Source organism: Cucurbita maxima, unplaced genomic scaffold, assembly GCF_002738345.1.
Source record: "Cucurbita maxima cultivar Rimu unplaced genomic scaffold, Cmax_1.0 Cma_Scf00084, whole genome shotgun sequence".
NCBI lineage: Eukaryota > Viridiplantae > Streptophyta > Magnoliopsida > Cucurbitales > Cucurbitaceae > Cucurbita > Cucurbita maxima.
In genome coordinates this window covers 386,787-413,514 of record NW_019272100.1, presented here as the reverse complement: position 1 = coordinate 413,514, position 26,728 = coordinate 386,787, and the positions used below count along the sequence as shown (strand labels likewise).

Genomic DNA, 26,728 nt, shown 5'->3' with positions numbered 1-26,728 from the left:
GCCTTCTTTTTTCAAACAAATTCTCTTCTTTCGAATTGATGGCGGGTTAATGTGAAGTTTAAAAAGTCACGTCGTTAAACTCAGGGAAACTTTTGAGGGGACGACCCATTACACCGAACTGGTTTTGGATTAGGGGATCATTCTAAACTGTTTGATCAAGCTTTTAGACGACCCATTACACCGAACTGGTTTTGGATTAGGGGATCATTCTAAACTGTTTGATCAAGCTTTTAGGGTCGACCAAAATTGTAACGCGTCATGTCTAGGATAGATCAAGATTTGTAATCCAGATTTGATACCTGATGGCTCTGAATCTTGGACATGAGACGATACAAATTGTATTAGAGCAGTATCTCTCCCAGTAAGATGTGGTTTGAAAACGAACTAATGTGAAAGTTGGTAGGTATGTGACACCCGAGCAAATGAGGGGTACATGAATGAATCGAAACCACTTCCAAACGAGAGGGATCGTGAGGATATGATAGCTAAGAAATACTTTAGAACATTGATAGTCACTCCATATAAGGTTCATTTTCCTTTTCGACAGCACAATTATAACAACTTCACGGTTAGGTATGTTTTGCTTGGAGCAATTCTATGATGCACGCAACCTGTGGAGAATTTTTCTAGGACGCATGTGAGCAAGGAAAAAAACATGCAGGAAGAACTCGAGTTAGTTCGTGGGAATAGCTTTCACTCTTAGAAACAAAGAGTAGGCAACGTGACCATGTCAAATCCTAGACATGAGTCGTTACAAAGGTTTGGGAGTCACACTCACTCATGGTCAAACAAATTCACTGTCGATCCAACGTACTAATATAGTTACATAAGCAAAGTAAAAAGTAATATAATCCAAAAAATGTATAAACAACCTACGTACCATAATTAAAATTTTTAATACTACTCGTAATTCAACACTACGAACCTAATAGCCATTTGGTTTCAAATTCCTCCCATAATTCTTCATTAATCATAAATTTTTACATGCTTATCACAACCTTCCCTTTTAGTCATTTGGGTTTTAGTATTGAAAGTAGATGAGCAGTTCATTTTTACCTCAAACCTTTTCTTGATGAAACCAACTATTTTGACCCTTCCTGGCATTTTCGTGTGCCTACTGATATTCAAACCTCCCGACTTCAAATCCTCCATCAAACTCAGACCCTCATCCATTTCCTCCGCCTCGATCTCCACCGTCACATTCGTCGCCATCGTGTCCTTTGCCTTCGTCAATCCGCCGGCATCTCCCCCTCTCCAATCACCTCGTCGTGGTAGTAAATCACCGTCGTGGCTTTTGAGTATTTGAGCGATGCGACATTAGGATTCCTCACGAAGAAACTAGCCACAACGAGTATGCCACCGTCTGAGAAGGAAGAATGGTGAGTTTTAAATGATTATTAAGATAATTAGATGAAAGTTTTGGTGTTATGGATCACTCATGGACTAAAGATAGTACCCCCAACACTTAAACAAATGCTTCCACATAATCGAGAGAGTGAATCAAGGTTAATTGGTTGCTTCTCAATCTAACCCTCCATTATAACAAATCAAACATTTATATATTTCTTTAGTTAGAATTTGAAACTAAAGCTCGTTTCTTGCGGATCCAAATTCTAAAGCACCAATACCATACATAATGCTACATCCCGTATCAGGGCAATGTGTCAAATCCGAGGATAAAGGAGAAGTTTAACTCGGCGATTCTGCCACTCCGAACCAATGGAACCATAGTGCAGATGCAAGTCCGATGAAGTTGTTGTCCTACGGGCAGCGTTTGAAATCCGTCGGAGATGGAAAAGCACCGGTGGTATCCGACGAATGCTCTGGTGATGGAAGCAATTGGACGGTGGCTTCGAAAGCAAATCTCCAATTGGCGAACAAAATTTTTGCTTGGAGAAGGAATCTGGTACTTCAGTTGTTGTGAAGAAATGCATTTGCTTTAAAGACGAGGGAAGTTGCATGGATGATCCTCAACCCCAACGGTTCAAACTTGTTCCAACAAATGTTGCTTGGTTTATTAATTAGTTTAAAATGGGAATTGAGAATTTGGTCCAATATACTAGTAGTTGTTGGAATTTGAATTTAGTGTTGGCAGGCAAGTTTTGAAAATGCCGGAGTCATATTAGGGTTGTCGATTTTATGCTTAAATTCGTAGTTAAATGGTCAATAATTTTTTTCTATTGTTTATTATATGTCCAATCTTTTATACGATCATTATTGTTCGTATTATTTTCCGTATATGTTTGTACGATAAATAAAATCGGTTATAATTAAGCACGAGCATGAATAGAATTAGAGATAAAATAGGGGCCAATTCAAAGTCGGGCATGTCATATATTTATTCTTCCCAATACATAAGCAACTCACAATGTGTTGGTTTCAACGAGTTCAAACCATTGACTTTGGGTGTCTTCGAGGCAAGTTGGAGCACCATCAGTGCAAATACAAGAGTTTGTCACAATTTTTGAAGAATTAGAGTTTTCAACCTGCAAGCAAAGGCTCTTCCCATCTTGAGTTATGGTGGCCAAATGAAGCTTAGTGTTTGAAATGGCTCTCCAAGAACTCTGAGGGCCGAAGCAATCTGTTGAGAGAGATGGCATAAGGCCTTCTCCGCTTGTTTTTAAGCATAAACCAGTGCTTGACATCCTAATTGGAGTGCTATCATTGTCATGAGTCCATCGACCTGAGTTGGAGCAATTACCCATGAACATATCTTTGTTGTCATTTGAGACTTGGATGCATTGGCCACTTTGTGGATGATATATAACATACGAGAACGATGCATTGGAATTTGGATCTGTGCGCCGTAAAAAAATGTCTTTTACACTTGTTATAGATCCATATATTCAAAATCGTTAATATATTTATACTTACCTTGCAACATAGTCTGCAATAGTTGAAACTTCTGGACAAAGTTTGGATTTTTAATTTGAGTCCAATTGGAGTCGAGAACTCCAAAAGTTTCTGCCGGGCCTGCCTGACCTTCCCTATAATAATAGCTACCTTGCCAAGTCCATAATGCCCAATCTAAATCTTCTTGTGCAAGATGAGCTGTGAAGCAACTCATGAACCGATTTTCTGCATCGTTAACCTCTCTCTGATCGTACCCATATTCGCTGACAAACAAAGGAAATGGGTTTGGTCCTTCTCTAACAAATTCAGCATGGTCTACAAAGCCATTGATAATATCTGCACAAATATTATTTAGTGGCTGGTTTATAAATTTACTCTCTGCATCTCCACTGAACGAATACAAGTGCACCTCAAAAACCAACTTGTTGTCTAAGGCGCTTGCATTCAAGGGCTTCTCTTTTAAGCATCGAAGATCATTATCAAAATTTAGGCCCGAAACAATCACTAAAACATTTGGGTTAATGTTGTGGATTGTTGTTACTCCTTGAGTAACATAATTGTTCCAATCATTTGCATTTTCATTGGTTCCTCGTATCTCGTTTCGTAGGCTCATTCCAACCACCTAAATGTCATAACAAAAGAATGTTCTTTTGTTAGTGAAAAATTATAGAAGTCTTTAAATGTTTGAGTTTAGTTTCAAGAGTGTGAGAATTTTCCTTAATTTTTACGTACCGTTGGTTTCTTGGAAAAGCGTTGAGCAACTAAGCTAAGACCTTGTAGCCATTCTTGAGGGTCAAAATAGCGGTCTCCAAAAAATCCATTGCCATCGTCAAGGGAGCAACACCATCTTGGCTGACTCATATGGTTGTCGGCAATCACCATTAAACCACTCTCTCCAAGCACATCAACAACAGCTTCATAGGCTTCAGCAATAGTCTTGTTCAACACAAAAGGATTATATTGAGCCAATCCGGCTTTTGCTTGCTCTAAATCGAGAAGGTCAAAATTCTCTTCAACTGTCCTATTTGCATAACGAGTGAACATTTGAGTTGCATACGTGAGTCGTACACAATTAAACCTCAACTTGATTGCCTCATCTGCCAGCTCTTTTAATGGCCTGTGGTTGAGACCTTCTATTAGCATGCTCTGTGTGTGGGAAGGCCAATTCACGCACACAAGCTTCACTCGACGCCCTGTTGTCGAATCAACGATCCACCTTCCGTTTGTTGACAACGGTAAAGAATAAACAGAAGGAGGTAGAAGCACAAACAATGCTAGAAAAAGAACAACTTGAAAAGTTCTTCCCATTTTTTCTTCTCTTTTATGAATCGGGGTGAGAGAAGCATAGCCCAAAGGTTGCTTATATATCTCATTAATAGGTTGAAATTTGTTCAAAAGATCAAAGATCCATGTAACCGTGAAACTCCTTCCATTTTTCTTAATTCAGTTGCTTTGTTAATAAATTGTGTTTCCACCTTTGATAATTTGTTGAGTAATAAGCAAATTTTTCTAACAAAGCTAGCAACGTTCATACATATCTTGCCCACAGAACCAATATTTTAACATTATGGCCCCTTTTTCTTAAGTAAAACTCGAAGCTTATTCCTGTCTCAAATTAAAAGTTAAAATATTAGCTAACTACGTTTATGATAAGTTCTTATATAATACCCCCACTACATTTTTTTTGAGTTGGAGACATTTTTCCACCTAATAATTCACAAATGCATAAAATTATTTTAATAATCTAAATTAATAAAAATAAAATAGTTAACCTATCAAATTATTGAAAATATTTTATTTATACACTTTTCATACAATACTATGCATTTATTAATTTATTTATTTAGATTATGGTTGTCCGTCTCCAATTGCATAGTTAAAAAAAGATTTAAACGAGACTAGCACAAGCTAATATATATATACATATATATATTCTAGGGGAGAGAGTAGAATATTCTAAACGTTGAATTTTGATGTCGCATATTTAGAAGGTCCAAAGCATATAATAAATAAATTAAGATTGCTTTGTCTTTTTTACCGTAAACAATTCGACGTGTAGTTTGGCTATTCGATGAGTAGTTTGGTAAGAACTTATATTATGAGCCTCGATGCCCTCGCTTGAAAAATGTCACCTTTTGAATTTGATTGTGTGGAAGGAGAAAAAATGAAAGTCTATAATTTTATGTCCCCACTAATAAAAATAAATTCCCCACTAAATCTGGAGGATGAGATAAAATATACTACAAACCAACCCGTAAGATAAAATATCCTACTAACCAACTCCTACAAATAAGGAAAAAAAATATTAGCATATATAAGATATTTTCCATAACTAATTATTATAATACATTCTCTAAATATTATATCTCAATACTCTCCTCAAGTTGGAGAATGTATGTCAATCTGTCAATCACACTCAACTTGTCTTTCAAAAAATCAAATTGATGTCAAAGCTTTAGTAAGAACATCTGCCAATTGCATTTAAGTCGAAACATAACATGGTTTGATGATTCCAGCTTGTAACTTTTCTCGAACTATATGTCAATCTATTTCAATATGTTTCGTATGTTCGTGAAAAACTAGATTGGCTGCAATATGTATAATGGTGTTATTATAACACGTGCGGAAGCAATTTGGATCTTAGACACTCTAAGTATATCAATTATAGTAAATTAGCTAGCATATTCAAAAGCATTAAAACTCAATGAGTTTGAATACTAACCTTTTGTAGTTCAAATTCCTTTTTCTTCACAAACCAGTTTCGAACTACCACTAGTATCTTCCCTACTATTTTCCGGCCTTAGAACCGGATTGTGGAATCCGGTGAGTGACTAAACTTGATAGAAATTTAGTATATGTAAAGAGAGTTTTGAGAGATTTTCTCAAAGTTTTCACCAAGACTTTCCATGTACCTTATCACTCTATTTATAGTCATATGTTCATGCAAATTTGAGATTACCATTCACACTCAAAATTCCACTCAAATTTGTGGATTATGTGGCAAACATGCAAGTTTGGTTAAACCATATATTGACATTCAATATTCCACGAACTCAAACATGGATTTTTCCATTTAAGTGAAGTCAATATTTTAATTCAACAATTAAATTAAATAATTAATTTCAAATCAAAATAATATTAAAGGATTAATTAAACAATTTAATTAATATTTAACATTAAATCAAATGTCATTCCCAATCAATTTCGGCACATATGAATCCATATTCATAATTAAAATATTTAAATATTATTTAAATATCTCTAATTCTCTCTTTTTGTTTAATTCATAATTAAAACTAAATGTGGTTAAATATATCTTATATATTTAGCGTATATTCCCTAATTTGAATTTGAACATTTCGAACCCACTCGTCACACTGTTCTAAGGTTTAGTTCGATATGGTATAGCAGGGAATCTAATAGACTTACAGATCATAGGCTCCAACGATCCGAGATTAACCGGCTAAACTCATTAACCCTGTTAACCAACATTCGTTAACTACTAGGACACTCCACTATAGCCTAGTAGTTGCACTCCCCTCACTATAGATATATTTATGTCCATTTGATATAACCATGATTAGTAAGTTGATCATTCACAGGTTGTTCGTAACTAGAGTTGGGTCAATTTACCGTTTTACTCCTAAAGTTACTTCTTGTTCCTTAAGTCCCACTAATCCTCTAATGAACAATTGGTTTGTGGTCCATCCACCATACCGGATCCCTCTCGGGTCAATGAGAGGGTGGGGCCCCTTATTTAAGACCAAGAGTCAGTACTTAAGGGAACAACCTCTCTACTATCTCTAAAAGCGGGTAGGAGTGAATTCTATCTTGCACCCTATGTCTCCATCTATTCACTCTCACCCATGCAAATCTAAGGATAATTCTAAATAAATTGGAGTTCATAGTTATCTCAGGATTAAGGTCGAGTTACCTCGGTCATCAAGTGAAAAAATCAGTCTCAACAGTAAACGACATTATAAAGTGAGAGTGATTTTCTTCATGGTCCGATCTTAGGCAATACTCATTGCATAGGACGCCCCCACTCACATATCTCCACATGTACAATTTAGTAATCACATTGTTTATATCATATAGAAAAGTGGGTCACATTCATAGTGTCCCCAGGATAAAGTACTCAGCCTTATCCCTGTACTATAAATCATTTTGACTATATACTTGAACTTGATTCACTCTTAATGTCTTTACATATAGTTCAAGTAATCATACTATAGCCAGAGTATTCTTAGTTTATTGGATTTAGATTAATGATCGTAAAATTCACTTTATTCAGTAACGATATTTACTGAATAAACATCAATAATAACTTTATTGAAAATAGAATATGTTTTTGTTTGCAAACTATGAGTTTTAGCATAAAACCCAACAAACTCCCACTTGGACTAAAACTCTAGCGGGGTTTTATAATGTTGAGTAGAGAGAGACATAAATACTATAAACTAGGGCATCACGTACCCATGCATTTTCTCCCACCTGCCCTAGATTACATAACTCGTAGTTCTAGACTCACTAGATTCCCTTCAAACACTAGTCGTGAGGGGCTTCGTAAATGGATCAGCAATGTTGTGCTCTAAAGCTATCTTTCTGACGATCACATCTCCTGTTTGCACAATCTCCCTTATGAGATGATATTTGCGCTCAATATATTAATCTGTCAATTAACCGTCTGTATTTATTTGGATCATTCAACTTCTCTCCTGCTGTTTAAGAATGTTTCAAATTTTGCTCCATAGAAAATTTTTCTAGACGTGCTCTTGTAAGACCTATGTCTTGAAGAATGTCTAGAGCATACTTTCTTTGAGACAAAAATTTCTTTTCTAAACCGAGAAAATTCAATGCCTAGTAAATACTTCAAATTTCCTAAATCATTGATAAGAAATTTCTCGGGTAAACTAGTCTTGAGATGTTGAATTTCTTTGATATCAATTCCTGTCAACAAAATATCATCAACATAGATAAGAACTATAGTGAAAAAAAGTACCTTTACTCTTAGTAAATAAAGAGTAATCTGCTTTAGACTGCCTGTAGCCTGCATTTTGTATAGTGGTAGAGAATATGGAGAACCAATTGCGATAAGCCTGTTTTAATCCATAAAGAAATTTATGGAGTCAACATATTGTATTCTCCCCATTCGGTGAAGACCTGGTTGTAAAGACATATAGACTTCCTCATCTAGATTACCATGGAGAAAGAAATTTTGAACATCCTAATGAGTGAACCATTTTCGAGCAGCAACAATAGTGAGTAAGCAACGAAGTGTAGTAAGTTTCATTGTAGGAGAAAATGTCTCTTTGTAATCAATACCTTCAACCTGAGTGTATCCCTTTGCTACCAGTCGAGCTTTATAACATTCGACAGAAGCATCAGAGTTGTATTTAATCTCGTACACCCAACGGCAGCCAATAGCTTTATGGCCAAGTGGTAGAGGAATGAGAGACCAAGTATGATTATGTTCCAAAGCTGCAATTTCATCATTCATAGCCTGCTTGCCATAATGGGTCACCAACTGCCTCATCATAGGTTTTAGGTTTTGTCCCGACTGTAATAAGTGCTAGAAAAGCACATTAAGTACGAGAAAATGAGAGAATGAAAGGTAATGATGAAGGGGATACTTGGTACTAGTGTTGGGACTTGAGCTAGAGTTTATTTGATTGACTATAGAAGACATCTCATAATCATTATGCCAAGCTGGAGGCTGTTTTGTACGAGTAGAACGTCGAAGTGGAACTGATGTATCAGGTGGGATAGAATTATAATTAGCGGGTGAATCTGGAGAAGGAATAGAAGGTGGAGGAGACGACGAAGTAGTATGTGAAGGAATAGAAGGTGGAGGAGGACTAGAATAGATGTTTGAGTAGGATGAATCATGAAGTGGTAAAATGAGATTCGAAGGAGCTAATGTCAAAGTTTGTGAAGCTGATGAAAAAGAAAAATCATCTTCACAAAATTTAACATCATGACTGATAAAGAATTTGTGAGATTGCATGTCATACAACTTGTAACCTTTGTGACCACAAGTATATCCTATGAAACACAAGGAATTGCCCAGGGTTAAATTTTTGCTTAGGATGTACTACAATTGCATAACATTTATAACAAAAAACTTGAAGATAATGAAATGTAGGTGATCGTTTGTAGAGTGCTTCAAAGGGTGTCTTGTTAGACAACAATGGTGATGGTGTTCTATTTATAAGATAAACAGCAGTTAAAATGCACTCTCCCTAAAAATTGAGAGGAACCTGTGACTGAAAGAGGAGAGACCTAGCTACATTTAGGATATGATGATGCTTACGTTCTACGACTCCATTTTGTTGTGGAGTATAAACACAAGTGCGCTGAAATTCAATGCCACAAAAAGTAAAAAATGGTTGAAAAGATAGGAACTCAGCCCTATTATCTGATCTAACTATCTTGATAGTAGTATGAAATTGAGTTTGAAAGTTCATTAACAAATGATGTACTTCTGATTTATGTTGCATAAGAAAAACCCAAGTACATCGTGTAAAATCATTAACAATAGTGAGAAAAAACGCAAACCAGAATGAGTAGGAATTTTATGTGGTCCCCAAACATCACAATGTAACAGATCAAAAGAAGAAGAGGTTGTTATTTAACTTCTTGGGAAAGACAACCTAGTTTGTTTTGTTAACGGGCAAATACTACTGTTATGAAAAAAAAAATAGATGCAATTGATCATCTAAAAATTTAAAACGAGAAAAGAAGAATGACCTAGGCATAAATGCCACAAATCAGATATGATAAATATACTACTCATGCATAAATGCCACAAATCTTCAAATTTGATTGGAGAGGAAGAAATATGATAGAGACCTTCAAATTGTTTACCCGAGCCAATCATCTTCCCCGTAACCAAGTCCTGCATAACACAAGAATCAGGATAGAAGGTGACATAACATTTCAAGTCATTCATAAGTTTGTTGATGGATATTAGCTTTAAATTGAATGAAGGCACACACAAAACTTTAATATAAGGTCAGGATTAAAGGAAACATTGTCAGTATGTGACACATGTGTTGTTCCTCCATTATGCAAATTTATTCTAGATATGGTGGCTTCCTTTGATTCAGTCATAATAGAAGCTTTGGATATTATATGATCCGTAACTTCAATATCGAGAATTCATGAATTAGAACTAGCAAAGTTAATAGATAATGCAGATACTAGAAACAAACCTGTAACATTGATGAAATTGTCAAAATTACCAGAAGGAAGATGATTGAGTTTAGATAAGGCTTGTGTTATCTATTGTAATTGGTTAGAAGAAAAATTTGGAATCGAATTAGGTGACTGTTCTTCTGTGTTCAACTGAGAAACATCGGCCATATTTGCAGATGATCGATATACACGATTGTTGCGTTGATTGACTTGTACTACCGTTCTAGAATTATTTTTCTATTGACATCGATCTTCTGTATGTTCTCTTTTATCACAAAATTTACAATGAAACTTAAGGATTTGACACTCATCAACTGCTGACCAATTTTATTGTAGTGTTCATATGATTTGTCCTCGGTGAATTTTGAATATCTTGTTTTCTTTTGATGCAAGCGAGAAATTCTTAGTAGGTTCAGAAGTTACCTGACATTGCATCTCTTCATGTACAAGTAATGAATAGGTTTGCCTCGCATTTGGTAATGGAGTCATCATCAATATGTTAGATCTCACCGTTTTATAAGACTCATTGAGCCCCATGAGTAGTTGTATCAACTTGTCTTCTTCTCGTTGATCAACATGTATTTGGCGTTGATTATAGGTAAATGGTGTGCAGTACGCTTCTAATTCATCCCAAAGTGCTTTGAGCTTGGTGAAATATGCTGACAGTGTCATAGTTCCCTGTGACATCATTGCTATCGACTTTTATATCTAAAAAATTGTTTGAGCATTCTTTTGTGAGAATTGATCGTGAAGATCAACCCACACTTGATGAGTTGTCTTGGCGTGAATAATGCCTTCAGCAATATCTACTTCAACTGAATGAGTTAACCAAGATATTATCATATTGTTGCACTGATTTCAGAGTTCAAATTCGGTTGAATTTGCATCTTGAGATGGTTCTTCAATTGTGCCATCAATGAAGCCAATTTTCTTTTTGGCAACAAGAGCATGCATAACTAATTTACCCAGGATTGATAATCTGTTTCATTTAATTTGATTAGAATATTTGATTGGAACAAGTGAATATCCTGGCTGACCCGAGTGATGAATATAATAAGAATGTGTTAAATCAATATCCGAAATTTTGAAGTTGGATTTGACTGATTCCGCCATAAATGAAATTTTGATATTTAAGAACACCAAAATCAGTGCTCTAATACCATGTTAAGCATGAGAAACAGAAGTGTGATCGAAAGTACGATCTTCATTAATGTTCACAACGTTTAAATAGGATACAAGCTACAAACTAATACTTACAAATAAGAAAAAAATATACAACTAACTAAATCTTGAGAATAAGATAAAATATACTACTAATCAAATCCTAAGATAAAATATACTACTAACACACTCCTACAAATAAGAAAAAAAAATATATTAACTGATTATGATATCTAAGATATATTTCATGACTAATTATTATAATATATTCTCCAAATTGAAGGCTCCGTTTACAACTTTTCTCCATTCGATTTCTTCATGAAACTTAATGATGGTATTACACGGAAGAGCTGGGGATTGATTTCATACCTTTTCATGGATTGTGGCATGAGTTATTCACCTCCAAAATTTACTAGAAAACTTTTCCTCACCAGAATTCAAACCATATAAAGTTCTATTGGGCAGCCGATTCTAGAGCTTTTCACGACTTAATTTCTTCATGAATTTTCTTCCTTATTTTTCCCTCTAGCTAAATAAATTATTTTTGGAGGAACCGTCTTTAAGCGTGTGATCTCAATTTTGATATTGTTTCCTCAATATGCAACTTACTCAAAATCACACAATTTAGTTTTCTTGATCAGCTTGATCTAGGACATATTAGCTCTCAATTTCTTCATAAAAAGCACTCAAAGTTTTTAAGCTAAAGAAAGGATCAATTTAAGAAAAATGGACAATAAATGAGAATTGGATCCTTACCCTCAAATTTTACCTGAAAACCATTTTCTCCAATTAGACACACTCTGAGGCTTGTTTTCCTTCATGGTCTTCTAAGGAAATGTTCTTTGGGGGTGCAAAAATCAAATGAGAATTGTCTCTCCTAAAGCATTTACTTATAGGTTCGGATTGGATTTTCAAGCTTTAATCTCTTCCTTTAATGGCCGCTTGGATTAGGAATCCATGTTTGGGGCTTCTTCAACACTCTATTTATTTATTAAACTTATGGGTAATCTTGTTCAGAACGTGTAGGAAACAATTTGAATGAAAATGGTGGATTGTGGCTCTCGAAGAAATCTGAGAGCTCAAAATCTTGGAAGCTATATCGCGATTGGGGGAGGGGGGGGCATCGACTTAGCTCGATCCTTGCTCCAAATGAAAGCCTCTACTTCAGACTTTATGACATGTCATGATATGTTTTGAAATAAGGAAATCTATGATGCAAAACCTCCCTATGTCATATCATGGAAGCAATGTAATGTATAAGAATTATGTATACATAATTACCGAATTAACATGTTATAAAAGAATAAAGATTTTCTTACATCATTTATTATGTCATAATAGGAAATATGGGAACTTCATGCATAACTGTGTGTTCACATACATTAGGAAACTTTCTCCATTACGATGAGTACAGACATGTACACTATGAGGCTAATTATGTCCATCATGTTTGTCATGATGATATGATGGTCGTTATTCCCTCTGGATGTCCGGTAATAGCCCGTCAACAAGTGCTAGCCCGACCAGCAGGCCCAGGGGGTGTGCGAGCCTACCTAGTAGGTCACGTTCGTACGTGTGGGCTATGTGTAGAGAAGCACTACACATCCAATTTAGCTCGGACTGGAAAGCCGCCTAAGAGAATGAAATGATGTTTTAAATGATAGGTACCACTATGTTGCATGTGTTTGCATTTCACGACTACAATAGTAGGATCACTTACTGAATATTTCTTAAAATATTCAAGTCATGTGCTACTCTTACATTACAGGTAAAGGTAAGGCACCCCTGTACAGATGACGGCAAAGTCGCGTTGAAGACCATGAAACTTGTGTTAAGTTAGTTGAATTTTATTTATTTTGTAGCTCATAACATTGTTCTAATCTTTTCTTTGTTTTATTTAAATTTCATGTCGTTTATTTTTCATTGTTTGATTAAGCTTTATTGTGCACCGTCAAGTCTATGACATCGTTTTATGAATTATTTTAAACGAATATTTCCACATAAAAAAGTCATGTCATGCATGTAGTAGCGACTTTATATGAGTTGCACACATACAAACCCTAAACTAGAGTTATCCCCCATGCTCACGTCTATATTCTATCTCATTGGGTGATTTTGGACATGAACTTTGATTTAAAAAAATGCACCCCTACTTGTTAATCCTTGGATATGCGACCCTTTGCCAAAAAAATAACCCACCCACGCCTTTTTGACCTCGAACTAGTCCTTAAGATTCATTTTGCTATGTAAGAATAAAAGTCGATATAATTTACACTTTACTCGGTCTTATTTACACCTAGTACATTTAATATTACCCTCCTAAGATCTGTCTCGAATATGCGAGTGTTACAAAAAGTGACCGACCTAAGCCTTCTTTTTGGCTTAGAATAGTCGTTGGTTTTTATTTTTTCAGTTTTAGAAAATAAATTTAATGAATATTACCCTTTAGATGTTTGCCTAATTTATAGATTTTTCATGATTTCAATTCATTTAATGGGGCGAGGCATGAAAAAAGCACATCCCGGTAACAACTCAAGTCTACCACTAATAGATATTGTTCTCTGTGCGTTTTTCGTTCCGTTGTTCCCCTACTAGGGAAATGTTTCCACACCCTTAAGGAATGATTTGTTTCCCTCTCCAACCGATATGAGATCTCACAATCTACACCCTTGTGGGCCTAATGTCTGGCTCTGATACCATTTGTAACAGCTTCCTACCACTAGCAGATATTGTTCTTTTTGAGTTTTTCCTTTCGAGCTTCCCCTCAAGGTTTTTGAGTTTTTCTTTCTCCTAGTGGTAGGCTTAGGTTGTTACAAATGATATCAAAGCCAGATATCAGGTGGCGTGCCAGCGAGTACGTTGGAACCCCACGTGGGGTGGATTGTCAGGCGTGGAAACCTTTCCCTACCAGATCGTTTTAAAACCGTGAGGCTAACAACAATATGCAACAAGCTAAAGCAAATAATATCTACTAGTGGTAGGTTAGGCTGTTACATTAGCTCACATCGACTTCAACCACTCTAGCTCTAAAAGATATAAGCTCTCAACTACAACCCCTTTTTTTCTTACTCAAGGCATGGTTGTTGGTTAATCTAGAAGTCAGAAGTTCACCTCATCGTGTGCCACCTTTGGCCCTATCGAGGGCGAGTTTATGAGTTTTTAACCCATTATTCATCTTTGGTCCCTAACGTGAGCTCGTTTGTCAGGATTTTTTCATCTACCTTGAGAGAACTCGACCTCAACCTCAACCTCTTCCTTACATAATTAGTTACTCCTACTCGTAAACTTAATCGTTCTTTTAAGACTCTATTCTTCCAAAAGTTACAATATTATCCTGACCTTTCATAAATATTTCACAACCGAAAATCCATTACAATTTTGAAAAAAATCTACTCTAAAGATAGAGTTTTTAAAAAAAATTAACATATTAAAATATTAAATAGTTTCTTAAAATTTCATTTTTGTTGAGTATGTCAACCAAATATTCTAACATTTTAAAAAAAGTTAATGACTTATTAAACAAAAAAAATTAAATTAAATTTTGTATTTATTAGAACATTTAACTTCAAAATTTAAAGACGTATTAGACTCAAATTAAAAGTTCAATAACCTATTAGTTATAAAATAAACCGTTTAGGAACTTACTTTAGACAAAAAAAAAAATTTAAAATTTAGAGAGCTATTCAATATAAAATTTTGAAATTAAATTTCTAATTTAAACAAAACAAAATCCATAAAAATAGTCATTGTGTTTCATACCAAAAGTTAAATTTTACAAAATACCTTTGAATTTTAAAGGATATTAAAAAAAAATCTTAAACTTAATCAATTTTTACCTATCATTCGTCATATCTACTTACCCTAATGATTAGAGATGTCCACGTGCGGGGCAGGGACATGGTTCCCCGTCTCTATCCCGGCCACTTGTTCTATTCTCCATCTCATAAAAATTTTCATTTATTTTTGTGGAGATCAAAGTAGAAAATTGTAGAGATCGTGTTTCCCGCAGGTAATTTTTACTCTTTCGTATTCTTACAAAAATATATATATTATTATTTTAAAGTTTTCATTTTTTTTTTTATATAATCCTTATTAAAAAAAAAATTGTAAAAAGATTCTAACAAATGTAATCAATATATTTCATAAGCTATAATGTTCTAACAACATATTTTTTAAAATTCAAAATTTTATATTACGACCGTCTTTAACAATTTTAAAAAATATCCAACATAGTTTTATTTTAAATGTTACAATTAGAGTCGAAAAAAATTAACTGTTTTTTTTTTAATATAGCCACAAAGCATATATATGTATGTCTGTGTTTTGAAAATATATTTATATTAAGCGAGGTAGGGATGGGGCAAGGCGGGGGGAATTGAGCAAAGATGGAGATGAAGAATATAATATCGTTCTCAACCCCATTTGTTTTACAGTGAAAAATGTCTTCATGTTAAGACCACACAACAATGCACACACTCGATCTAGATTTAGATGAACACAAAGAACCGGAGAGAGAAAATGTAGAAGAACTATTGGTTAAAGGTTTATATTGATGACATAAATATGTACGAGAAAATATGAAAAAGTAGAAAGTACATCTTCAAACCACTACCTAAAAACGATATATATATGGTTAAGTTTACTATATATAATTTTACCCGATATAATTATGTATTATATATAACTATCTACCTATATAGTTTTACCAACTTTTTACTATAAATAGTCGTTTATAGTATATGTCCTTTATAAGCAAACACTCCTGTAGTAATTTTGCCAACAATTCCACTTCCAGATGAAGCTCCATCAATGGCATCACAGATTCTAGTGACTGGATACCTTGGTGGGTGGTCGTGTTGGGCTGGGACGATATACATAGACCACAAGAAGTCTTCCAGCTGAGAGGAGTTCTTCAAAGGACTAAAACAAGAACTAATTTGAAGCACAAACTTCAATAATAAGGTATAAATAATTATCCAGTTTCATAATCTAACAATTCTCTAAAGTAGAGACGGATTCAGTCAACCAATTCTCTTACTTGAAATATGATCTAGTCAACTAAGAATTTCATTCTCAAACGACTATCAATGTCTTTGCTGCACCATACCAATAGAGGTTTTGCACAACCTCAATTTTCCAACATCAAACACATTTTGTCAACATGTTTGCCAGATTTTTTTGCACCCTCTATCTTTTCCAAACACATCACCATCTTTCACTAACTTGCGAGTGAAGTAGTATCGTCTTCTGATGTCTTTTGTCTTTCATAGATCGGGTTCTTCACCAATTGTATTGAACTCTGACTATTTGCATGAACAATCTTCTTGCACTGCTTCTGGCCTAATTCTTCTAGATAGTATGTTAACCATATCATCTCATTTTCAGCTTCAGCTATTGCCACGTACTCAGTCTCAGTAGATGGAGAAACAACACAATTCTGAAGCCTAGACATCCAGCTCATCCCATTAACTATGACTTGCTCCCACTTGGTTGTATTCTCCAACTAGGTCTCATCCAGCTCATCCCTTCATCAGTCAGCAACAAATAGTGTAATTAAGGTACATACTGATATGGAAAATCAACCCAAGGGAAAGTATGGAACGAATTACCTTGATGATCAAGATCAAGAGTAAAGAAAACTCGTTTCTAAACTCGTGATTCGAATCACTCCACAAGAGGTTTGATCAATACCACTTGAATGACTCTACATGCAAGTTCTAAACACAAGAATTTGCAAAGAAAGTTTAGCTCTCAACAAAGCTAAAATATAAATTCTATTCTTAATTCCAAAATCTGATGTCTAATCAAAGAAAATTATATAGCCCTTGCAACTTTAACCTATGTGATATATAACTCCCAAATTAAATGGGCTAGTAAATGAAAAATACCCATAACCTCCATATTAAAATGGGTTAATGGTGGAATATAGTAACCTATATGGGTTACAATATAACCTTAGCTACTATATTTAAAACTAGCTTAAATATGACAAACAAATAGTTAAACTATAATTAAATAATGCAATTAATAAAATGTGCTTATTGACTCATCCTTGGACTAGTTTCATAAATTCAGCGGAGTTCATTAAATGCAACTTAAAGTGCATTTAATTCATCTCTTTCATCATGAAGCTCAACTTTGCACAACATATAAGGGAGGTCTCTAGCGTCTTCTAGAATTTCCTTTGATGAGCTCACCATAGCTTGAATATAACTGTATAAGGTTTGTTATAGCTTTTTAGCTCTCATCCTTGTAATTGGACCTTGAGGTATGGAAATTCCTTGGTCGTGGTTCATATCATTCTCCCCCTCTTAAGAAGGATTTGTCCTCGAATCAAAGCCATCACCTACATCAAAAGGACTCAAATCAACAACATTAAAAGTTGTACTAACACCGTACTTACTTGGTAAATCAATTTTATAAGCATTGTCGATGATACGCTCAAGAACTTGAAAAGGTCCATCTCCTTGTGGTAAAAGCTTAGAGTTTCTTTGAGTAGGAAATATTTCTTTTCGGAAATGCATCCAAACCCAATCTCCTAGCTTGAAGATGACAATCTTACGTCCTTTATTAATTCAGATGGCAACCTTGGAATTTTGTTTCTCAATTTGTTCTTTCACTTGCTTGTGCAACTTATGAACAAACTCAACCTTGGCATTTGCATCAAAATTCACAAACTCTTTTGACGGTATGGGTAACAAATCAATGGGGGTTAAAGGATTAAAGCCATAAACAATTTCAAAAGATGTGCATTTAGTAGTGCTATGAACAACCCTATTATATGCAAATTCTATAAAGGGCAAACAATCCTCCCAAGTCTTAAGATTCTTATCAATAATAGCCCTAAGCATAGCAGTCATGGTTCTGTTAACAACTTCAGTTTGTCCATCTGTTTGAGGATGACAAGTAGTTGAATATACTAGCTTAGTTCCTAACTTACCCCCATAAAACACGCCAAAAGTGGCTTAAAAATTTTACATCACGATCACTAACGATGCTTTTAGGAATGCCATGCAATCGTACAACTTCCGTAAAGAACAGGTCTGCAATATGTTTTGCATCATCAGTTTTGTGACAAGGAATTAAATGAGTCATTTTACTAAATCGATCAACCACAACAAAGATGCTATCATAACCTTTCCTAGTCCTAGGTAAACCTAAAACAAAATCCATTGATATATCAATCCAAGGACCATTAGGAACCGGTAATGGGGAGTATAAACCATGTGGTTGAAGCCTAGACTTAGCTTGTTTACATGCTATGCAACGAGCACAAACTTTATGAACATCATGTTTCATTTTAGGCCAAAAAAAATGTTCAGAGAGCATATCATAAGTTTTAGAAACTCCATGGTGTGCCATTAAACCACCTCCATGAGCTTCCCTCACAAGTAGCTCACGGATGGAACAAGATGGTATGCAAAGTTTGCCTTTTCGGAACAAAAATCCATCTAACAACAAGTAATTATCCACAATGAGTCCTTTTTCACAAGATTCAACAAAAGGAGCAAAGAACATGTCATGTTGATACAAATCCTTTATGTGTTCAAAACCCAACAACCTAGCATTCAAAGTATTGAGGAGGACATACCTTCGTGATAAAGCATCTGCAACAATGTTCTCCTTACCTTGTTTATATTTTATGACATAAGGGAATGTTTCAATAAATTCTAACCACTTAGCATGTCGTCTGTTGAGTTTATTTTGTAGTCTCAAATGCTTTAAACTTTCATGATTCATATGAATAATGAACTCCTTAGGCCAAAGATAATGTTGCCAGGTTTGCAATGCACGAACCAAAGCATAAAGCTCTTTGTCATAAGTTGGATACCTCAAAGATGCACCAGTCAACTTCTCACTAAAGAACATTAAAGGTCTTTGATTTTGCATTAATACAGCACCTATCCGTACTCCACTAGCATCACATTCAATTTCAAAAGTAGACTCAAAATTAGGTAATGCAAGCAAGGGAGCAGAACTCAATTTTCTTTCAAAGTATTAAAAGCAAGTTCTTGATCTTTTTCCCATATAAAGGATACATTTTTCTTAACAAGTTCATTCAAGGGTGAAGCAATTGTACTAAAATTCTTAATGAACCTATGGTAGAAACTTGCAAGACCATGAAAACTTCTTACCTCACTTACATTTTTAGGTGTAGGCCAATCTTTTATAGCCTTCACTTTCTCCTCATCAACCTCAACACCATTAGATGAAACTACAAACCCAAGAAAGTTAACTTTTTCCATGCAAAAGCTACATTTCTTTAAATTTACGTACAAACATTCGTTTCTTAAAGTAGTCAAAACATTGCGTACATGGGTAATATGATCATCTAAAGATTTAGAGTAAACAAGGATGTCATCAAAATAAACAACCACAAACTTACCTAAATAGTCTCATGAATGTACTAGGTGCATTAGTTAATCCAAAAAGCATAACCAACCATTCATAAAGACCATACTTGATTTTAAAAGTTGTTTTCCACTCATCCCCAAGATGCATTCGAATTTGATGATAACCCGATTTTAAATCAATCTTAGTAAAAATACTACATCCATGAAATTCATCAAGCATATCATCTAATCTGGGAATTAGATGTCTATACATTATAGTTATCTTGTTTATAGCCTTACAAGCAACACACATACGCCAAGAACCATCTTTCTTAGGTACAAGAATAACTGGAATAGAACAAGAACTCAAACTTTCACGTACATACCATTTAGCAAGGAGTTCACTTACTTGCCTTTGTATCTCTTCAGCCTCCTTTGGATTAGTCCTATAAGCTGGTCGGTTTGGAATGGGCGCGCCAGGAATGAAGTCAATCTTGTGTTCAATCCCTCTAAGTGGTGGCAAACTACTAGGCTTCTCCTTGGAAAATAAATCTTCAAACTCTTGCAAAAGCACAACAAAATCACTAGGCAAAGAAGGGTTAAGCATGTTAGTAAAGTAACAAGATCCCTTGCACATAAGTACAAGAATAGTCTGGTTAGAGAGCAAAACATTCCTAGCCTCACTTGATCTAACATACAAGCTTACTGATTTGGCTTTTCTCTCTTTTTTTTCTCTAGGCTGAGTGTTACTCTCTTGCTTTTCCCTCAAGCTTTTTTTTTCACTTGATTCTTTTTCAATCTCTGCTTTTGCATCCGCCTCTTGTCTTTTTTTTTTTTTTTTCAAGTTTGCAATGATCAATAAATACATCTTTTGGAGACAATAGAATAAGAGTAGTTTTTCTACTGTTGTGAGTAAAAGAGTATCGATTTGCATACCCATCATACATTACCCGACGATCAAATTGCCAAGGCCTCCCCAGTAGTAAATCTCCAACATGCATGGATACAACATCACATAAAACATCATCAACATATTTTCCAATAGTAAAAGAAACAAGAGTTTGTTGAGTTACCCGTACTTCCCCACAATCATTCAACCATTGAAGCTTGTAGGGTCTTGGTGTGTCTTTAAATTAAGTCTTTTGACCAGAATGGAACTCACAACATTGGTGCAACTACCACTATCAATTACAACACTACAAGGTACAGATTGAACAAGACACCGAGTTTGAAACAAGTTCTCCCTTTGGTCTAGGCTGTCCTCCTTAATGTGGGTGTTTAGAGCTCGTCGAGTAACCAAAGATATATGTGTAGGGTCCTCTTCACTAAACTTCGCACTCTCATTAGTTTCCTCATTTATGTCGTCATGTGCCTCGTCATCCGTAACAAGTTCTCCCTCCTTGATGGTCATAATTCTTGCATTTGGGCAATCTCTACTATAATGTCCTACCCCTTGACATCTCCAACACTTTAAATCTCTATTTCGAACATTAGACTTTTCTACTTTTTCTTTCCCTGTTCTAGAACTCTCCCCTTTCTCAAATTTAGCTTCAGGCTTCTCCTTAATCTCTTGATTTCTATGCTTATAATCAATGTTCTTACTATCCCTTTTCCATGTAGAAGTATAATTGGGAAAAGTTTTAGAAGAATACCGTTGAGATCTTCGTTGGATTTGCCTCTCGATCTTTATTGAAATGTAAAACAACTCCTCAATATTAGAATAAGGTTGTAAATCAGTCTTGTCCGCAATCTCTATGTTTAACCCATTAATAAACTGCGCCATGAGAGCCTCCATGTCCGCATCGAGTTCAAGTCGATCCATCAATGTATCCATCTCCTTGTAATAATCCTCCACAAATTTGCGTCCTTGTTTCAATGCTTGAAGCTTTTGCACCATGTGCCGGTGAAAATATTGTGGAACAAAACGCTTCCTCATGGACTCTTTGAATTCGACCCATGAATCAATTGGTGCTTCCAGATTTCTTCTCCTACTTAACATCAATTTATCCCACCAAATTTGAGCATATTGTTTGAATTGAGCAATGCATAACAGTATCTTCTTTTCATCACTAAAATTATGACAGTTGAACACTGACTCCACCGTCTTCTCCCATTGAAGGTACTCCTGTGGATCGGTTTTGCCATAAAACTTGGGAAGTTTTAATTTGATGCTCCCCACGTTACGATCAATTCTATCATCATAAGGAACTCGTTGTTGTAAATTATGATACCTTCTTCCATGGTCTGTCCCTCGCATCAAGCCATGACCAACCACATTTGGATTATCCTCGTGGTGATCAGAATTGTCGCCCTCATATGTATCGGTTGAGGGCGTAGGTAGTGGAATCCTCTGTCTAGCTTGATTTTGAATCTCCAATCTGCCTATTCGATCAGTCAACTCTTCTATTTCTCGAATTAGTCTTTCCATGGTTCGTTGTTGTACTTCTCTCAATCGTGCATCAGTAATGTCAGTATTGTCGTCTGGATTTTCCATGCTACAAAAGAAAGGTAAAAGAAAAAAAAGGACCTCACAAGCGCTCCCTCACATGTATTCACTCGTAAATGTAGTTCACTCGTGTTTAGCACTCAACACTCGAATCAATGTGTCACTCCCTTACAAACTCACCCTCACAATTGAGCACACACAAATCACACTCCAAAAAACAAATTGGGATGTGAGACAAGCTATGTTATAGAGCTAAGTGCAATTCAAAGTGAATAGATAGCACACTCAACACATACACAAGGGTATTGAAGGAGCAATCCGAATAACGACAAAGAAACGAATTAAAGAAAGAAAATGATTAAGGACTAATTTAGACGTAGTAACATATGAGAGTTACATATAATAATCAAGAGGAAAAAAAGAAAGACATTTAACATCAATAAGCTTTTTTTCTTTCAATGGTTTTTTTTTTTTTTTCTTCTGATTGGCAAAATCTAATCAATTTATCAATAAGAAAATTGATTTAGAAGATCTTAAAGAAAACAAAGTGTTGATAAGATTCAGATCCAACATTTTAAAGAACATAAATTTTTTTTTTTTTTTTTTGTTATATATTTTTGTGATAAAACATGAACATTCTACACATACTGAGAAAAAAAATTATAAGAGAATTAAAAGAGATAAGCGCAATGAAACATATATCCGATCTTGAGCCTGAAGCTCTGATACCAAATGATATGGAAAATCAACCCAAGGGAAAGTATGGAACGGATTACCTTGATGATCAAGATCAAGAGTAAAGAAAACTCGTTTCTAAACTCGTGATTCGAATCACTCCACAAGAAGTTTGATCAATACCACTTGAATGACTCTACATGCAAGTTCTAAACACAAGAATTTGCAAAGAAAGTTTAGCTCTCAACAAAGCTAAAATAGAAATTCTATTCTTAATTCCAAAATTTGATGTCTAATCAAAGAAAATTATATAGCCCTTACAACTTTAACCTATGTGATATATAACTCCCAAATTAAATGGGCTAGTAAATGAAAAATACCCATAACCTCCATATTAAAATGGGTTAATGGTGGAATATAGTAACCTATATGGGTTACAATATAACCTTAGCTCCTATATTTAAAACTAGCTTAAATATGACAAACAAATAGTTAAACTATAATTAAATAATGCAATTAATAAAATGTGCTTATTGACTCATCCTTGGACTAGTTTCATAAATTCAACGGAGTTTATTAAATGCAACTTAAAGTGCATTTAATTCATCTCTTTCATGAAGCTCAACTTTGCACAACATATAAAGAAGGTCTCTAGCGTCTTCTAGAATTTCCTTTGATGAGCACACCATAGCTTGAATATAACTGTATAAGGTTTGTTGTAACTTCTTAGCTCTCGTCCTTGTAATTGGACCTTGAGGTATGAAAATTCCTTGGTCATGGTTCATATCACATACCTATCTGATACCCTAATAGCTCTAGATGATCTTTTCAACACATGCTCAGGTGTCACTTGTTCCACCGTTGGTTCCTCAGCAACAGTCTCAGAAGTTTCTTGAGTATCTGCTACAATATCACTAGATGAATTTTTCTACCACTCAGCCTCAACTCCCCCTTGCTTTGTTGTCCCAGAACCTTTCTTCTTTTTGTTCTTGTATAGGACATTTTCATCAAAGTCGCGTCACAATGTCTCAGAACTTTTCTGTTCTTGTCATCCCAAAACCTGTACTCGAACATGTCAGAATCATAGTCTATAAAGTAGCACTTCATAGCTTCAGCATCAAGCTTGTCACTCTTCTTTGGATCAACATGAACATACGCAGTGCAGCCAAAAGTTCTAAAGTGAGAGTACTTAAGTTCTTTTCCTGTCCATACTCTTCTGGCAACTTGAGCTCCAAGGGTATTGACGAACCTCTATTGATCAAGTAGATGGTTGTATTTACACCATCGACCCAAAATGTTTTTGGCAATCTAGAATGAATCCTCATACTTCTTGCCCACTTATTCAAACTTCTATTCATTCTTTCAGCAACACCATTTTATCTTGTTTTATCGAGAACTGTCATCGTTAATTGAATTTTCTCAACTGCACAAAATGCTTTGAATTCTGATTTGTCGTACTCTTCTCCATTGTTAGACCTCAGGCATTTGATCTTCAAGCCGATCTTATTTTCAACTTCACTTTTCCACTTCTTAAAGGTGGCAAACACATCTGACTTGTGTTTGAAATAAATTCATACTTTCCTGCTAAAATCATCAATGAAGATGACATAGAACTTTAATCCACCAAGTGATGAAACTAGAGATGATCCACAAACGTCTGTATGGATCATTTCTAACCTCACTTTCTTCATTTCTCTAGCACTCTTTGTGAATGTAACTCATTTCAGTTTGCCTATAACGCAGCTCTCACAAGGTCCCATATCAATAGATTTCAAACCTTCTAAAACCTATTTCACAACCAACATCTTCATTCCTTTTATGCTTATATGTTCAAGTCTATTGTGTCATAGACTTGAATTTGAAACACCCTCAACAATAAAAATCATGTTTATATATCCTGTAGTGATGTATAAGGTTTCAGATTTTGTGTCACGTGCTACGACCATAGCATCCTTCACAATCTTCCATGAACTCTTTTCAAACTCTATTACATAACCTGTGCCATCCGACTGACCAATAGAGATCAGATTCTTCTTGAGACCAGGAATCTATCTGACATCATTTAAAGTCTACTGATTTCCTGTTGGAGTTTTTATGCAGACATCCCCTTTCCTTCCATCTCCAATTCTTTGTTGTTGGCAAGATATGCTTTCTCAAAGTTTTCATAATTGAAATTTCAAAACAGCTCTCTATTTGGGGACGAATGAAATATTTGAAGACGAATGAAAAGATACACTTGAGTCCAAAATCTAGGATTCAATTGGACTATCCACGCTGAGGATTAGAGCATCCCGAATATCTTCTACTAAATATATAGAATCATTATCATCCTTCGATTTGTGATTTTGTTTCCTCTTTGATCTTGTACAAGATGGTGCTAATATAACACATGCGGAAGCAATTTGGATCTTAGGCACTTTTAGAACATCAATTATAGTAAATAACTAGCATGTTCATAAGTATTAAAACTTAATAAGTTTGAATACTAACATTTTGTAGTTCAAATTCCTTTTTCCTCACAAACCGGTTTCGAACCACCACTAGTGTCTTCTCCACTATCCTCCGGCCTTAGAACGGGATTGTGGAATCTGGTGAGTAACTAAACTTGGGAGGGAGTTTGTATATATGAAGAGAATGTTTGTGAGAGGTTTTTCTCAAGGTTTTTTACCAACAATAACCCCTTTCATGTATTATGATCACTCTATTTATAGAGTCATGTTTGCATGTTCATGCAAATTTGAGATCACCAAATTTTGACACTCAAAATTCCACTCAAATGTTTGCGATTATGTGGTAAGCATGCATGCTTGAGTTGACCAAATTTTGACACTCAAAATTCCACTCAAATTTGTGGGGTTTATTTGGCAACCATGCAAGTTTGGTTAAACCAAATTTCGACACCTCAAAATTCCACTAACATGGATTTTTCCATTAAATGAAGTCAACATTTTGACTTTCTTCATTTTGATTCAACCATCCATTTGACTTATTAATTTCAAATTTAAAGTAATATTAAATGATTAATTAAACTATTTAATTAATATTAAATATTAATTCAAATGTCAATCTCAATTAATTCCGACACATATTTGATTGAGATATTTAAATTTTATTTAAATATCTCAGATTCTCTCTTTTTATTTAATTCATAAATAAAACAAAAATGCAGTTAAATATATCGTATATATATAGCGCATTCTCCCTAATTTGAATTCGAACACTTCGAACTCACTCGTCACACTGTTCTATGGTTTAGTCCAATATGAGCTAGAATAAGGTCACACTCGTCACACTTCGAACTCACTCGTCACATTGTTTATATCATATACAAAAGTGGGTTGCATCCATAGTGTCCCCAAAATAAGGTACTCAGCCTTATCCTTATACTATAGATCATTTTGACTATATACTTGAACTTGATCAACTCTTATGTCTCTACATATAGTTCAAGTAATCATACTATAGCTAGAGTGTTCTTAGTTTATTGGATTTAGATTAATGATCGTAAAGTTCACTTTATTCAATAACAATCTTTACTGAATAAACAACAATAATAACTTTATTGAAAATAGAATATGTTTTTGTTTACAAACTATGAGTTTTAGGACATAAAACCCAACAATACAATCTGCTCGAAAGTGACCATTTTCTTCACAACTCCAGCACGTTACGTTTGGTTTGTCTGGAAAGTTTTTACGATTCTTTGATTTTGATTCCTCTTTGGTCTTGTGCAATCTGCCAGAAAGTGACCATTTCCTTCACAACTCCAATACGTTACGTTTAGTCTGTTTATAAAATTTTCACGGTTCTTTGATTTTGATCGACTTTTGTTTGAGCCCTTTGATTTACTTCTTTCACTTTGGTCAACATTGAGAATACTACCAGATGAATCTATGGTTTCTCACTTGCGAATACTTTCAATGAGAACTACATCTCGGATTTCATCGAACTTTACTTTCTCAAATCCTCGGGAACTGCTGATCGTGGCAACAACAGTATCCCACGACTCTGATAAAGATGACATCCAAATCAATGCTTTAATTTCATCTTCGAAATTAATTTT

At 34.9% G+C, this 26,728-nt stretch overlaps 2 protein-coding genes across 2 annotated transcripts; both read right to left on the bottom strand.

Moving 5' to 3' along the window:
- Positions 1-2,330: 2,330 nt before the first annotated feature.
- LOC111472682 lies at positions 2,331-2,982 on the bottom strand. The gene is made up of 2 exons (XM_023118286.1): positions 2,875-2,982; positions 2,331-2,797 (listed from the first exon to the last, which is right to left on the bottom strand). The coding sequence occupies exons 1-2, from the start codon at positions 2,882-2,884 to the stop codon at positions 2,364-2,366; spliced, it is 444 nt and encodes a 147-aa protein (XP_022974054.1). The 5' UTR covers positions 2,885-2,982; the 3' UTR covers positions 2,331-2,363.
- An 81-nt stretch (positions 2,983-3,063) lies between these two features.
- LOC111472681 (major extracellular endoglucanase-like) lies at positions 3,064-4,161 on the bottom strand. Its single transcript, XM_023118285.1, has 3 exons — positions 3,586-4,161; positions 3,229-3,475; positions 3,064-3,116 (listed from the first exon to the last, which is right to left on the bottom strand). Exons 1-3 carry the CDS (start codon positions 4,159-4,161, stop codon positions 3,064-3,066), a joined length of 876 nt encoding a protein of 291 aa, XP_022974053.1.
- Positions 4,162-26,728: the final 22,567 nt, after the last annotated feature.